Raw genomic sequence first — 13,944 nt, forward strand, 5'->3', positions numbered from 1 at the left:
AGAAAACCTGCTTCGAAAACCAAAAAAAAAAAAAAAAAAAAAAAAAGGATTTGTTATGTTGACCAGGCTGGCCTCAAACTCACTGATCTTCCTGTATCTGCCTACTGAATGCTGTGTGGTACCATCTGGTATATGCAAATTATTTTAAGACACTATTTCTTTTGTTGTTTGTTTTTTAAGACAGGGTCTCACTGTATAGTCCTAGCTGCCCTGGAACTTCCTTTGTAGAACAGACTAGCCTCTAACTTAGATCTGCCAACCTCTGCCTAATGAATGTTAGAATTAAAGGCCTATGACACCATTAATAAGACAACTTAAACTACTCTTACTGACTTAGTATGGGATGTCCCAGCTGCTTCCCTCTCTCCCTGCCTTTCTTCTTTTAATACAATTTTTTGTTTGTTTTTGTTTTTCAAGACAAGGTTTCACTGTTTAATAGCCCTGACTGTCCTGGAACTCACTCTGTAGACCACACTGACTTTGAATTCACAGAGATTCACCTGCCTCTGCCTTCTGAGTGCTGGTATTAAAGGCGTGCACCATCACCACCCAGCTAAAATGTTTTTTGACTTAAAGATTTTCATTTTATGTGTATGGGTGTTTTACCTGTATGTGTTTACACCATGTTGACGCAGTGCCCACAGAGGCCAGAAGAGGGTGTCATATTACCTGGAACTGGAGTTACAGAGCTGTGAGTGAGGGTTCAGGACCAGAGCCTTAGGGGCTGGAGAGTTGACTCAGCTGTTAGAGTAATGTTGCTCTTCCAGAGGACCTGGCTTCTATTCCTAGAAGCCACGTGGTGGGATTTGATTTTCTCTTCTGTCCTCCCTGGATACCAGGCATGCATCTGGTGTACAGAAATTTATGAAAGTAAACTCATACACATAAAATAGTAAAATAAATCTAAAAGAACTAGAGGCCGGGCGTTGGTGGTGCACACCTTTAATCCCAGCACTCGAGAGGCAGAGGCAGGTGGATCTCTGTGAGTTCGAGGCCAGCCTGGTCTACAGAATGAGTTCCAGGACAGGCTCCAAAGCTGCACAGAGAAACTCTTGTCTTGGGAAAAAAACAAAAACACCAAAAAACAAAAAAGGACTAGAGTCCTCTGGAAGTTCTTTTAAATTGCTATTTCATTCTTCCAGATCCCTTTTAAACAAAATTTTATTGCATAGTCCAGACTAGCCTGGAACTCATTGTATAGCTCAAGCTGAACTCAAACTCTTCCTCATTGTGCTTCAGCTTTTGGAGTCCTGGGAGTACAGTTTAGCATAATCTAATAAGAGGATTCTTGCATTTGTTAATAGTCTTAACCTGAAATGATTGCCCAAATAATTCAACTTTAGCTAAATTTTTATAGTAGAATCTGATTAAATTACCGACAGAGTAGTTAGAATAGCTGTGGAAAGGTTGTCTAGTAATAGAAAAAAAAAGTTAAATACATTAAAAAAGAAGTCCCCTACTGTTTTTGTTAGCTCCTTACTACCTTCACTATTTTGCCTTTAAAATAAAGACTAAGGGCTGGAGAGATGGATCAGCTGTTAAGAGCATTTATTCTTGAAGAGGACTTGGATTCCCAGCACCCAGATGGTGGCTCCCAGCCATCTGTAACTCCAGTTCCAGGGGTGAGCACAGGCTTGCTCATGTGTACAGACAGAAAGCCAGTGGTTTTCCCTAGATGGGCCATTCATGTGGTGTTGGAAGGCCCTCACCTTTTAATTCACTGTCCTTTCCCTGCTATAGCACCACACCAGGGTGTCTTGCTAAACAGAGAAGTTGAGAGCAAAAATAGGAAAGGAATCTGGGCATTGTATTTTGGCAAAATTTCCTACCAGTCATGTTTCAAGGATTTTAATCTCTGTTAGTCACAGGAAAGTAGAAAACTTGGCATTGGGCCACTAGAATAAAAGCATTTTTAAAAAACTTTAGTTTGCTAGTGAATCTAATAATGAAAATATTCTCATTTTTATCCAAATTTACCAATATTTTTGTTAATTTAAAAATGGTTAAATATTTCAGAATTGATTGTGGTAAGGACAATGGGTTGGAAAAATAGAATAAGCAACTTATAATATTAAGCTTCATTTGTTTCCTATGTTGATACATGGCGATTATTTAAAAGCATTTCTTTGGTGTATGTGTTTATGTGACGTGCTCCTGTACCTGGATGTCAGAGGTCATGTTGGGTGTTTGCCTCTTATCACTCTTACCTGTTTTTGAAACTGGATGTGTCATTGAATGTGAAGCCATCAGTTGAGATAGGAATGTTTTTTTTTTGTTTTGTTTTGTTTTGTTTTGTTTTTCAAGACAGGGTTTCTCTGTGTAGCTTTGGAGCCTATCCTGGCACTCGCTCTGGAGAACAGGCTGGTCTCTCACTCACGGCGATCCACCTGCCTCTGCCTCCCGAGTATTGGGATTAAAGGTGTGCGTCACCAACGCCCGGCTCCATCCACCCATCTTAACCTCACTCAGTGCTATTTACTGGCGCCCACTGCTATATCTGGCTTATCTGTGGTTGCTGAGGATTGAACTCAGGTTCTCGTGTGTATACCAAGCACTTATTTTCCCAATTCCTGTAAATTATTTTCAACCATGGTTGATATGAGTACAAAAAGGATTTTTGTTCTGTTTTTAAAATTCCTTATTTAATTTTTGTTTGTATGAAATGAAGGTCTCACTGTGTTGCCCAGGCTGGCCTTAGATTTATCTTCCTGACTCAGCCTCCCAAATAGCTGAGGCAAAGAGTGTTTTGTTGTTTAGTAGGATAGTCAGTGAATAAAAATACCTTAAATATTTGCATATTTATGTTGTTTCTATGGTTACAAATTATTTCACATATTTGAAGGTTTTTAAAACATATTTTTTGTATTCTTTTGGTTATGAAATGAATTAATAAATGACCCCTAGAACTTATGGTTTATTCTCTGTTTTATTTTTTTGGATTTTTCGAGTCAGGATTTCTCTGTGTAACTTTGTAGATCAGGCTGGCCTCGAACTCACAGAGATCTGCCTACCTCTGCCTCCTGAATGTTGGGACTAAAGGTGTATGTCACAACCACCTGGCTTTATTCTCTACAGTTTAAGGCAAAATTAGAGAGTAAGTTGTGTAAATTTATAGCACATGCTTAATGATGTTGAAATCTATGCTTGGGCTGGAGAGGTGGCTCAGTGGTTAAGAGCACTTGCTCTTGCAGAAGACCCAGGTTTGCTTCCCAGCATCCACATGGTGCTTCACAGCCATCCTTAACTCCAGTTTCAGGGAACCCGAAGTCATCCTCTTCTGACCTCTGGGTGCCAGGCATGCACAACACTCATACATAAATGTTTTAAAATCGAAAATTCATGCTCATTGGAAAACATAAGGACCTTAGGGGTTAGATATATTCAGCTCAGCATGTGAGAAGACCCCAAGTCCAGTTTCCAGAAAACAACTGCAAATTGAATATGGTGACTTATATCTTTAATCCCAGTGTCCAGCACTCCAGAAGCTGAGGCAGAAAGGCTGTGAGTTCTGGTCTAGCCTGGGATACATAGCAATACCTTGTCTCTGAAAATCAAAGTAAGAAAACAACTAAAAAATAACACACATAAAACAAGATCCATTTTATTTTATTGATTGATTTTTGTTTGTTTGTTTTGAGGCCAGGTCTGTCTCTGTAGCTCTGCCTACCCAGGAACTCCCTATGTAGACTAGGCTGGTATTGAACTCAGAGATTGATCTAACTCTGTCTTCCAAAGTGCTGGCATTAAAGGCTGATGCCACCATGCGTGGCCCATGAAGTCCTTTTAAATTTCATGTGTTAAGTACAAACCAAATTAAAAGGTAGCAATAATATTTCTCATTACGTTGTGGCATATTAGTCCTAAATTATTTTAATAACCAATCAGATGCCAACATGTCTCCCCTTTCTCTACAGAGAGCAAGAAATCGCTTACAGTAATTTTTATACATTAAGAATGTTCCAGATCACTTGAAACATTTCTATTGAAAGAATCTGAAACTGTTTGTTTCCTTTCAAAATTATATAGGTGTTTTATTATTGTACTGAATGAACAATTTTTTTAAAAACTCTTGTTTCTTTTGTTAATAGCAATTTCGTCATGAAAACCTGGTCAATCTGATTGAAGTTTTTAGACAAAAAAAGAAAATTCATTTGGTATTTGAATTTATTGACCACACAGTCTTAGATGAGTTACAGCATTACTGTCATGGACTAGAGAGTAAGCGACTGAGAAAGTACCTGTTCCAGATTCTCCGAGCAATTGAGTATCTTCACAATAATAATGTAAGTGCTTCAGAGTGAGCCCCGCTGGCACGGGTATGACTCACCAGAGCCATTTGAATAGTTCTATTTTTATGAAGGTGGTTAAGATATTTCTGTGTATAATACTAATAAGCTTCCTGAAAATGAGAAGGGGGATATTGCCTTTTAGTTTATTTGCAGAACCCCAAAGCATTTATTTATTGAGTATTTAGTAATTGTAATGATAAGATAGACTGAGTTTGAGATACTGTTAGTTTTCTGTTAGCTGTGACCAAAACAACTGAGAATAACTTAAAGGGAGGAAATGTTGTTTTGCCTCATGATTTCAGAGTTTTCAGCTCATAATTCTCTTCTAGCATCATGGCTGTAGGAGCATAGAACAGTGTGCTTATCTCATAGTAGACAAGGAACAGAAAGAGAAAGGGTCCCAGACAAGGTGTATTCCCTCAAGGATATGCCCTGGTGACCCACTTCTTCTAGCTAGACATCCTCCTGAAGTTAACTGAGCCACCTCCAACAGCAGCAGCAGTGGGGGATATACCCTTCAACGAGCCTTTTTGAAGGAGATACTTCACATCCAATCAGTGGCAGATGCTAAAAGCAGTATCAATGATTTGGTTTAAAGGAATCACCATTGAACTGAAGAACATCTCTGAGAAAATGCATCAAAATGCTGAAAGTCAGAGCTGTGCTTTCTTGGAAGATTCCTTTAAATGAAGGGGGGTTGGGGATCAGGGGCAGATATTAGGTAAGGCAGAGGCAGATGGATCTTTGAGTTCGAGGCTAGCTTGGTTTACAGAATAAGTTCCAGGATAGCCAGGGCTGCACAAAGAAACGTCTTGAAAAACCAAAAAGAACAAGTAAAATGTAATACCAAATATGCTGTAGATAGAATGTGCCCTACCCCACCCCCCACTCTCAGCAAATTGAAAGTGTAATGCATGGATGGTGTCTGCAGGGAGTGTGGGCCAAACAAACAGCAAAAGTTTGAGGATGAGGCAAAGTAAGTTGGATTGAAATGTAGCTAGGAATTCATTAGAGGAGAGAAATGTCCACAGGCTGCTACTGTAAGATGGAAGTCAACCTGAGCAGGGAACTTAAGAGAGTGGCAGTAAGTCAGGGAGGAGAAGACATGATTGCACAGTTGCCCTGGGCAGATTTTTCCAGAGCACATGTGCACACACATTGCACACAAAATAATTGAAAATCTATAAACATTTTAAAAGAAAAGTCATGAAGGACAGTGATGCTCTCCTTTAATCCCTGTGTTCCAAAAGCAGAGGCAGGCAGACCTCAGCCTCGTCTATATAGTGAGTTTCAGGACAGCCAGCACTTAAGTGAGACCCTGACTCAGAAAGCAAAAGAATGTCATAAGACCCACTATTTTATACAAGTACTTTATGCTAACAAAAAGGATAATAAAAAGTAAACTGATTTAAAGGCTGTTCAGCAAGTACAGTGTTGGCTTCTTAGAAACACATCTACCGAGTTACTGAGTGAGTGCTCTGTTTCCTGACACATTTTTTATACATGCCCCTAAGTTTTTGTTGAAAACAGGATATTTAAAATAATGTAGCAATTACAGAAATCAGAGTTTTCCATCCGTCTCTGGGCTTATCTACCCACCCTAAACATAAGTAGGTGTGGCTAAGTAGGTGTGGCTGGTCTGGAACTCATGATGATCAGGTGGCCTGTCACTTGCTGAAGTTCTACCAGAAACCAAAATGATACTGTCACTGTGGAAAACATCTTGGCAGTTCCTTCCTTCCTTCCTTCCTTCCTTCCTTCCTTCCTTCCTTCCTTCCTCCCTCCCTCCCTCCCTCCCTCCCTCCCTTCCTTCCTTCCTTCCTCTTTTCCTTCCTTCCTTCTTCCTTCCCTCCCTCCTTCCTTCCTTCCTTTCTTCCTTTTTGGTTTTGTGAGATGGTTTCTCTGAAACTTGCTTTGTAGATCAGACTGGCTTCGAACTTGTAGAGAGTTACGTGCCTCTGCCTCCTGAGTGCTGAGTGTTGGCATTCACCAACACTGCCCAGTGATAGTTTCTTTAAAATAACAACCACCAGCCGGGCGTTGGTGGCGCACGCCTTTAATCCCAGCACTCGGGAGGCAGAGGCAGGTGGAACTCTGTGAATTCGAGACCAGCCTGGTCTACAAGAGCTAGTTCCAGCACAGTCTCCAAAGCCACAGAGAAACCCTGTCTTGAAAAACCAAATAAAATAAATAAATAAATAAATAAATAAATAAATAAATAAATAAATAAAATAAAACAAAGCTGTTGACAGCAGTATTATTCATAAAGCCTGAACTAGTAACAAGCTCAAAGTCCACCGGCAGGTGTATGCTTCTTAGAAACACATCCACAGTATCCACAGTATCCATACTGTATCCACAGTACAGAGCAGCACTCAGATCTAAACATCTGTCCTGCAGTCCTGCCTATCCCTCTCCTGCTAAATATTGGCTGTTCAGCTTTTTATTAGATCAGTCAGGTGCCGTAGACAGGCAAGGTGAAACAGCAACACATCTAGTTCAAGTAATATTCCACAACAGATTTATACTTGCAGTGTCTGTTTTAGCTTCATTTCATTTGGCAATGATGGATGGAGAATATGTAACTATTAAACCCATGATTAGGAAATGTCTTCACTGTCTTTGCTGTGAGATGGACTTTTCTCTTAATAGTTTTTGATTCTATGTAAAAGGAAACCATTTTAATATATCAAATTTTCTGTTTCTTTTTAGATTATCCATCGAGATATAAAGCCTGAAAATATTTTAGTCTCCCAGTCAGGAATTACTAAGCTTTGTGATTTTGGGTTTGCAAGGACACTAGCGGCTCCTGGGGATGTCTACACAGATTACGTGGCCACTCGCTGGTACAGAGCTCCGGAACTGGTGTTAAAAGACACCTCTTATGGAAAGTATGTATACTTCTCCCTGGTGTGTCAGTTTTCTTCTGCTACTGACACTCTGCTGTCTGTGTCTGGCTTTAGTCAAAGAAGAGGGACACCTTTACAGGTACCCAGAAGATTCTGTGGGCACCTGTGCTACTGGCAGCAGTGTCTGTGCTTACACTAGAGTGTTGAATGGCTGCAACTGCTGGAGGCCTATGCACATGTTCTTTCACTGTATCCAGGCTTGCTTTAATCTGTGCCACACCTCTGGCAGTGCTGTCTTCCCTCTGTTGATGTTCTGCAATAGTTAAAAAATATATATTTATTAATGGGGTGAGGCCCCTGGCATGAATGTGGGCATCAGAGGACAACTTTCAGGAATCAGTTCTTTCCAACTATGTGGGTGTCTGGGATCAAGCTCAGGTTGTCAGACCCAATGGCAGGTACCTTTGCCTGCTGAGCCTCCAAAGACTCTTCAATCATTTACTATAATTCTGTATTAAAATAGTATCTTGGAAAAAGGGACGCCTTCCTTATAAAGACAGAAAGTAATGTTTTTTTAAAAATTGTCCTGTACCAGATGGCTCAAAAAAAGCACATTCTCATAATTAATGAATATCCTACAGTGGAAATTTGTGACTAATACCACTTAAACATTGTCCGTTGGGGCTGGAGAGATGGATCAGCAGTTAAGAGCACTGGCTATTCTTCCAGAGGTCCTGAGTTCGATTCCCAGCAACTACAAGGTTGCTCACAACCATATGTAATGAGATCTGGTGCCTTCTTCTGGCCTGAAGGCATGCATGCAGGCAGAACACTATACATAATAAATAAATTTTTTTAAAAAAAATATTATCACTCCCCACCTTCCTGGTTTTGAGACAGGGCCTCACTGTGTATCCTTGGCTGGCCTGGCACTCAATCTGTAGACCAAGCTGGCCTCAAAACCACAGATATCTGCCTGTTTCTGCTTTCCTAGTACTGGGATTAAAGGCATGCAACATCACTTGTGGCTTTCCCCCTTTTGGGGTGGTAGTAATCAAATAACATAATGGCATATATTGCAACATTTTCTTGCATGAACACTTTACTCATGTTCATCTACCCTTAGTTTCTCTTCTTTTTCCCCACTTCTGTTGGCAGACATTCTTACTTTTCAGCTGAGATCTGATATAAATTTTTTTAGACTAGTTATCTTACATATTTGTGCCTGACAAAGTAATTTACTCTGTTTTTTTTTTCAGACCAGTGGATATCTGGGCTTTGGGCTGTATGATCATTGAGATGGCCACTGGCAATCCCTACCTTCCTAGCACTTCAGATTTGGATTTGCTCCACAAGATTGTTTTAAAAGTAGGTAGGTATTACTGCAATACTCTGTTATGTGTCTAAGTAACTGCTTCCAGATCAGTTATGCTTGATGCCCATGTTTAGGGAATGAATACTAAGGAAGTGCCTTGTGAGACAGGTGATGGCAGTTGGGTTTCCATGCTGACAAACAAGGCAGAAACTTGTTGTGACAAATAATATTTTCTTTGGAGAAACTTAAAGCCACATGTTAATCATTGCTGCTAAGAAAAGTAGTACAATAGTGGTATACTTCACTGAGTTAAATCTCCAACCCCATTACTACAACTTTTCTAAAAGTTGTGCTGTTCTAGAATTGAAAGTTGGCCTCTCCAAATATTTGCTCTTCTAAACAAGAGCTTTTCAATAATAAAGTTGAGTCAGATGCTTTTTAAAAGTATTGGAGATAGAAAATCAATTATTTGCTAATAAATTACTCTCTTTTTTACTAAGATGGATATGTTTTAATGGTGTATATGTGTGTGTGTCTGTGTGTGGGTGTGTGCATTTAAGTTCTGGAGCCCAGAGACCAGAGGTATCCAATCCCCTGGAGCTGGAGTTACAGCAGTCAACTGTAAGCCACCAGGCGTGGGTGCTGGGAACCAAATTTGGGTCCTGTGGAAGAGCAGAGTGACCTTAACTCCTGAGCCATCTCTTCCAGTCCCCTTCAATCATCTTCTTTTTCAACAACCACCACAAACCCACAGTAAAAAACCATGTAACTAAATAATTTATTCAATAATAATAGTTGATGAAAAGTAAAAATTTAAGAGTATAGAGGCTGGAGAGATGGCTCAGGGGTTAAAAACACTGACTGTTCTTCCAGAGGTTCTGAGTTCAATTCCCAGCAATCGCATGGTGGCTCACAACCATCTGTAATGTGATTTGGTGCCCTCTTCTGGCACGCACTGTATACATGATAGATAGATAAATCTTAAAAAAAAAAAAAAAAGAGTATACTTGATAGGAGTTTAATTATCTTGTAATCTGTTTTAACTCATGTCTTAGATGTTTTTCCTGTTGTTCTAATAAAATATCTGATAAAGCAGTTTAAGGGCCATCAGGTTTATTTTGGCTCATGGCCCCAGGTTACAGTCCATCTTGGAGCAGAAGTCATGGCAGGAACTTGAGGACCTGAATTACATCACATCCACAATCAGGAACAGAGAATAACAAATACATTCATGTTGCTTGGCTCCCTTCCTCCTGGACCCAGCCAGGGAGTTACCATCCACAGGAGTGGGCCAATTAATGCAATCAAGATAACTCCCTAGGGTAAGCCCTGAGGTTTCCAGGTGGTTGACAATTAACACTGATCACCATAACTACCTAAATATTTTGGTTGTTAGTTTTGCACATGGTATTTCAGTCTGAAGGAGGAGCTTGAGGAGCCCCAAGTGTGCTGGGGAAACTCTTCATAAACACATAATTGCAGGTTCTGATGAAAAAGGTACTGTGAACAGTCATTAAAGTAGTAAAACCTGGATTAACATTGATTAAAGATGATTTAAGATTAATAAAAGTCAGACAGAGTCTTAAAGCATCCACTTTATGTGCCTTTTTAAAGTCCTGTTATGAGACTGTGTTAGAAGAGAGCCTGGAGGTGATGACATTAACCCTGTCATCTTACAGAGGGAACCAAGCCATAAATGATGAGATTTGCTCCACGACACATTATTGGTGGTGGGGAAAGGTGCCAGAGCCTAGTCTCCATTAGTGTTCACAGTTCTTTGCACATGGGGCTGCTGGTGGTCTTTCTTCTAGTCCAGTGGTTGTCAGCCTTCTAATGGTTCGACCCTTTAATACAGTTCCTCATGTTGTAGTAACCCCCAACCATAAAATTACTTCTTTGCTACTTCATAACTGTAATTTCACTACTGTTAGGAATTGTAATGTGAATATCTGTGTTTTCTAATAATTTTAGGCTACCTCTGTGAAGTGGTCCTTCAACAATGCCAAGGGGTCATCTCTCAAGTTGAGAACCACTTTTCTATACACTACTTTGGTTTCTGAATTACTTTACTGTGTTTTTTGTTTGCTCTGTACAACAGGCTGGCCTTGAACTTAAAGATCTTTCTGACTCTGCCTGCTGAGTGCTGGGATTAAAGTTGTATGCTACCACCACCTGGCTTTATTGTTTTAGCTGTTTTGCGTAAGGTTTCAGTTTGTAAGGCTGGTGGACACTTGACAGTTAAACCTTAAAGATACAAGTAGAGAAACATGTCAAAATTAAGTACTTTTGCTGGTAATTGCATATGTCTTAGAGTTTGGGGGGTAAAAGAACCATATGGTTTTATGTATTTTGCTGCCTGTCAGCAGCTTACTGGAGGAAACCTCAATCTTTAAAATTTATTTAATTTTTTTACAGAATTGGAGATTGAACCTAGGCTTCACACTTGCTAGATAAGCACTCTACTGCAGAGCTGTGTCCCTAGCCCAGAACCTTTGTTTTTATGGCATAGGTTTTTTTTCTTTCAACTGTAAAGTAAAAACTGATGTTTTTCCTTTTCCTCACATTCATAACTGAGAGCAGTTTGGTGACTCAGACATTTCCTTCTCTTTGCAGGCAACCTGACCCCGCACCTGCACAATATCTTTTCCAAGAGTCCCATCTTTGCCGGGGTGGTTCTTCCTCAAGTTCAACACCCAAAAAATGCAAGAAAGAAATACCCAAAGCTCAACGGATTGCTGGCAGATATAGTTCATGTATGTTAAGACGTTAAGAATGACTAAGAATTTGCAGAAATCATAAAAACATGGAGTCTTTCTTCTCTCTGGTGTTAGAAATGGAGCACACAACTGGGCAAGCATTCTAGCCACACTCCCAGCAAGAGATTCCAGAAAGACTCCTAAAGTGATATTAACATGTTACGTATTACATAGAAATCAATAGAGAGAAATTTAAATTTAAGACACTGAGGGGTAAATTGGGAACATTTGAAGGACTTTCCATGTTTCCCACCACCTCGTTTGTCCTGTGCTACCCTAACTATCTACAGAGGCAATGGTTGGCAGTTACCATTTGAATGCTGAGGGTACACTAGCACCCAAATTCACACATTAGAGAAAATACAAACTTTTTCTTGGTTGTTGTCGAAACAGAGTTTCTCTGTAGCTTTGGAGCCTGTCCTGGAACTTGCTCTGTAAATCAGGCTGGCCTTGAATTCACAGAGATCCATCTGTCTCTGACTCCCAAGTGCTGGGATTAAAGGTATGCGCCACCACCACCCTGCAAGAAAACACAAACATTTTAAGAGGGGTGTGTGTGTGTGTGTGTGTTGGTTTGTGTGCTGTGTGTGTGTAGTATACATATTTTATAGTATGAGTGTGCGTGCACATAGGTGCATCTTGTATGCATGTGTCTCTAGAAGCCACCAGAACTTGGTGTCAGGTGTTCTTCCTTGAAACTCCCCATGCTTTGTTGTTATTGTTTAGACAGAATCTCTTTCTGAGGTATAGTTCAGTGATATAGTACATAATTAACTAACATTCATGAGGCCCTGAGTTCAATACCCAGCTTGGGTATTGAGACATGCCTTACAGTGACTCTAGAGCTGCTGGCCAATGAGCTTAATCCACGTGTCTCCTCTTCATTGGTGCTGTGTTACAGGTACATGGAGCCATGACATCTAAACTCAGGTCCTGAAGCTTACATGGCACTTTACCAACTGAGCCATCTCCCTAGCCCTTATTTCTTATCTTAAGTTTTAAATTGTATTTAAACTAAGTGTCATATGAACACAGTACAAAATTCAAAAATGTAAGATGGGTTTACTATGAATAGCAAATCTTATTTCTGTAACTAGCCACTTTCCTATACCAGGAGTGAGGTACTTATTTCTAGATGACTATTATTATGGAATGTTAAAGATATGTTACATTTGTTTCTGCTGTGGAATATTTGTTTAATGATGCAAAGATGTGTTGCATTCTTTTTTTTTAAGATTTATTTATTTTATATATATACACAGTGTTCTGTCTGCATGTATGCCTGCAGGCCAGAAGAAGGCACCAGATTTCATTACAGATAGTTGTGAGCCACCATGTGGTTGCTGTGAATTGAACTCAGGACCTCTGGAAGAGCAGTCAGTGCTCTTAACCTTTAGCTATCTCTCCAGCCCCATGTTGCATTCTTTTATGTTGCTTTCTTTTCTTTTTTTTCACTCTAAAAGCTGTTTTACTTTGCCTGTCTAAAACACCTGATTGGTCTAATAGAGACCTGAGTGGTCAATAGCTAGGCAGGATAGGTGGGGCTGGCATGCAGAGAGAATAAATAGGAAAAAAAGAAAGAAGACCAAGAAGAGAAGAAGAGGAGGTTTCCAGGGGCCAGCTAACCAGCCACACAGCCACAGAGTAAGAAAGAAAGATATATAGAATAGAGAAAGGTAAAAAGCCCAGAGGCAAAATGTAAAAGAAGAGAAATGGGATAATTTAAGTTAGAAAAGTTGGCTAGAAACAAGTCAAGTCAAGCTAAGGCCTGACATTCATAAGTGGAATAAATATCTGTGTATTTATTTGGGAGCTTGGTGGTGGGCCCCCAAAGAGTTAAAAAAAAAAAAAACCCAAAAACTAGACTGTAGTAAAGTCCTTGTTTTTAATATACAGCTCTTTTTTTTTTTTTTTTTTTTTTTTCTTTTAGTTTTAGATTTATATGTATAGCTGGTTTGCCTGCATGTCTGTGCATCATGTGTGTGCCTGGTGACCACAGGGGCCAGAAGAGGGTGTTGGATCTCTTGGGATTGGTGTTCCAGACAGTATCCACCCACCTCTACCTTTAGAGTGCTTCGATTAAAGACTGCACCATCACCAACTTGCCTAAGTTCTTAATCCCTGAACTGTCTCTCTAGCCCCGATGTGCAGTTCTTAAACGTGGTTTCTGAAATTTCAGAACAAATATAATGAAGTATCTTCTAAAAGACAGAGGGTCCCCAGCCTTACTGGCCAGCCTTTGTGGCTGAGCTGCTGACCTCTGGTGAGAGACGATCTCAAAGAGTTAAAGTGGAGAGTGATAGAGATAAAGACCTGACATCAACATTTGGTCTCCACCTGTGTATACACAGCTGCACAAATGAGCACATACACCACACAGACATAGCACACTCAGTTTTACTTGGTGAATTTCTACATGTAATGTGCAGCCTCCCTTTTCAGCATTCTTTTTGGTTTTTCCAGACAGGGTTTCTCTGTGGCTTTGGAGGCTGTGCTGGAACTAGCTCTTGTAGACCAGGCTGGTCTCGAACTCACAGAGATCCACCTGCCTCTGCCTCCCGAGTGCTGGAATTAAAGGCGTGCGCTACCACCACCTGGCCCTTTTCAGCATTCTTAAGGAGCAGTAGTTATAACCCATGCACATTGTTGTACAGCAGAGCTATTGTTAGTTCATACTGTGCATGTTGATGAGAGCAGAAGCACCTTACACACACACACACACACACACACACACA

General features: G+C 40.2%; 1 protein-coding gene across 16 annotated transcripts in view; it reads left to right on the forward strand.

The window, feature by feature from the left end:
* The window catches only part of Cdkl3 (cyclin dependent kinase like 3), a 90,317-nt gene that overhangs the window by 6,788 nt on the left and 69,585 nt on the right, over positions 1-13,944 (forward strand). For 15 of the 16 annotated variants that reach the window (XR_004770856.1, XR_004770855.1, XR_004770858.1 and 12 more), the window contains exons 3-6: positions 4,089-4,283; positions 7,002-7,180; positions 8,398-8,510; positions 11,067-11,206. Coding sequence is in view for 11 of the 16 variants with exons in the window: in XM_035448058.1 (XP_035303949.1) it covers positions 4,089-4,283; positions 7,002-7,180; positions 8,398-8,510; positions 11,067-11,206 (627 nt within the window). In the remaining 5 variants the exon portion in view is untranslated. The remainder of the gene's footprint in view (positions 1-4,088; positions 4,284-7,001; positions 7,181-8,397; positions 8,511-11,066; positions 11,207-13,944) is intronic. The other variant, XM_027427579.2, reaches the window with a different exon arrangement.

This window comes from Cricetulus griseus, chromosome 7, assembly GCF_003668045.3.
Source record: "Cricetulus griseus strain 17A/GY chromosome 7, alternate assembly CriGri-PICRH-1.0, whole genome shotgun sequence".
In the NCBI taxonomy this organism is placed as follows: Eukaryota; Metazoa; Chordata; class Mammalia; order Rodentia; family Cricetidae; genus Cricetulus; species Cricetulus griseus.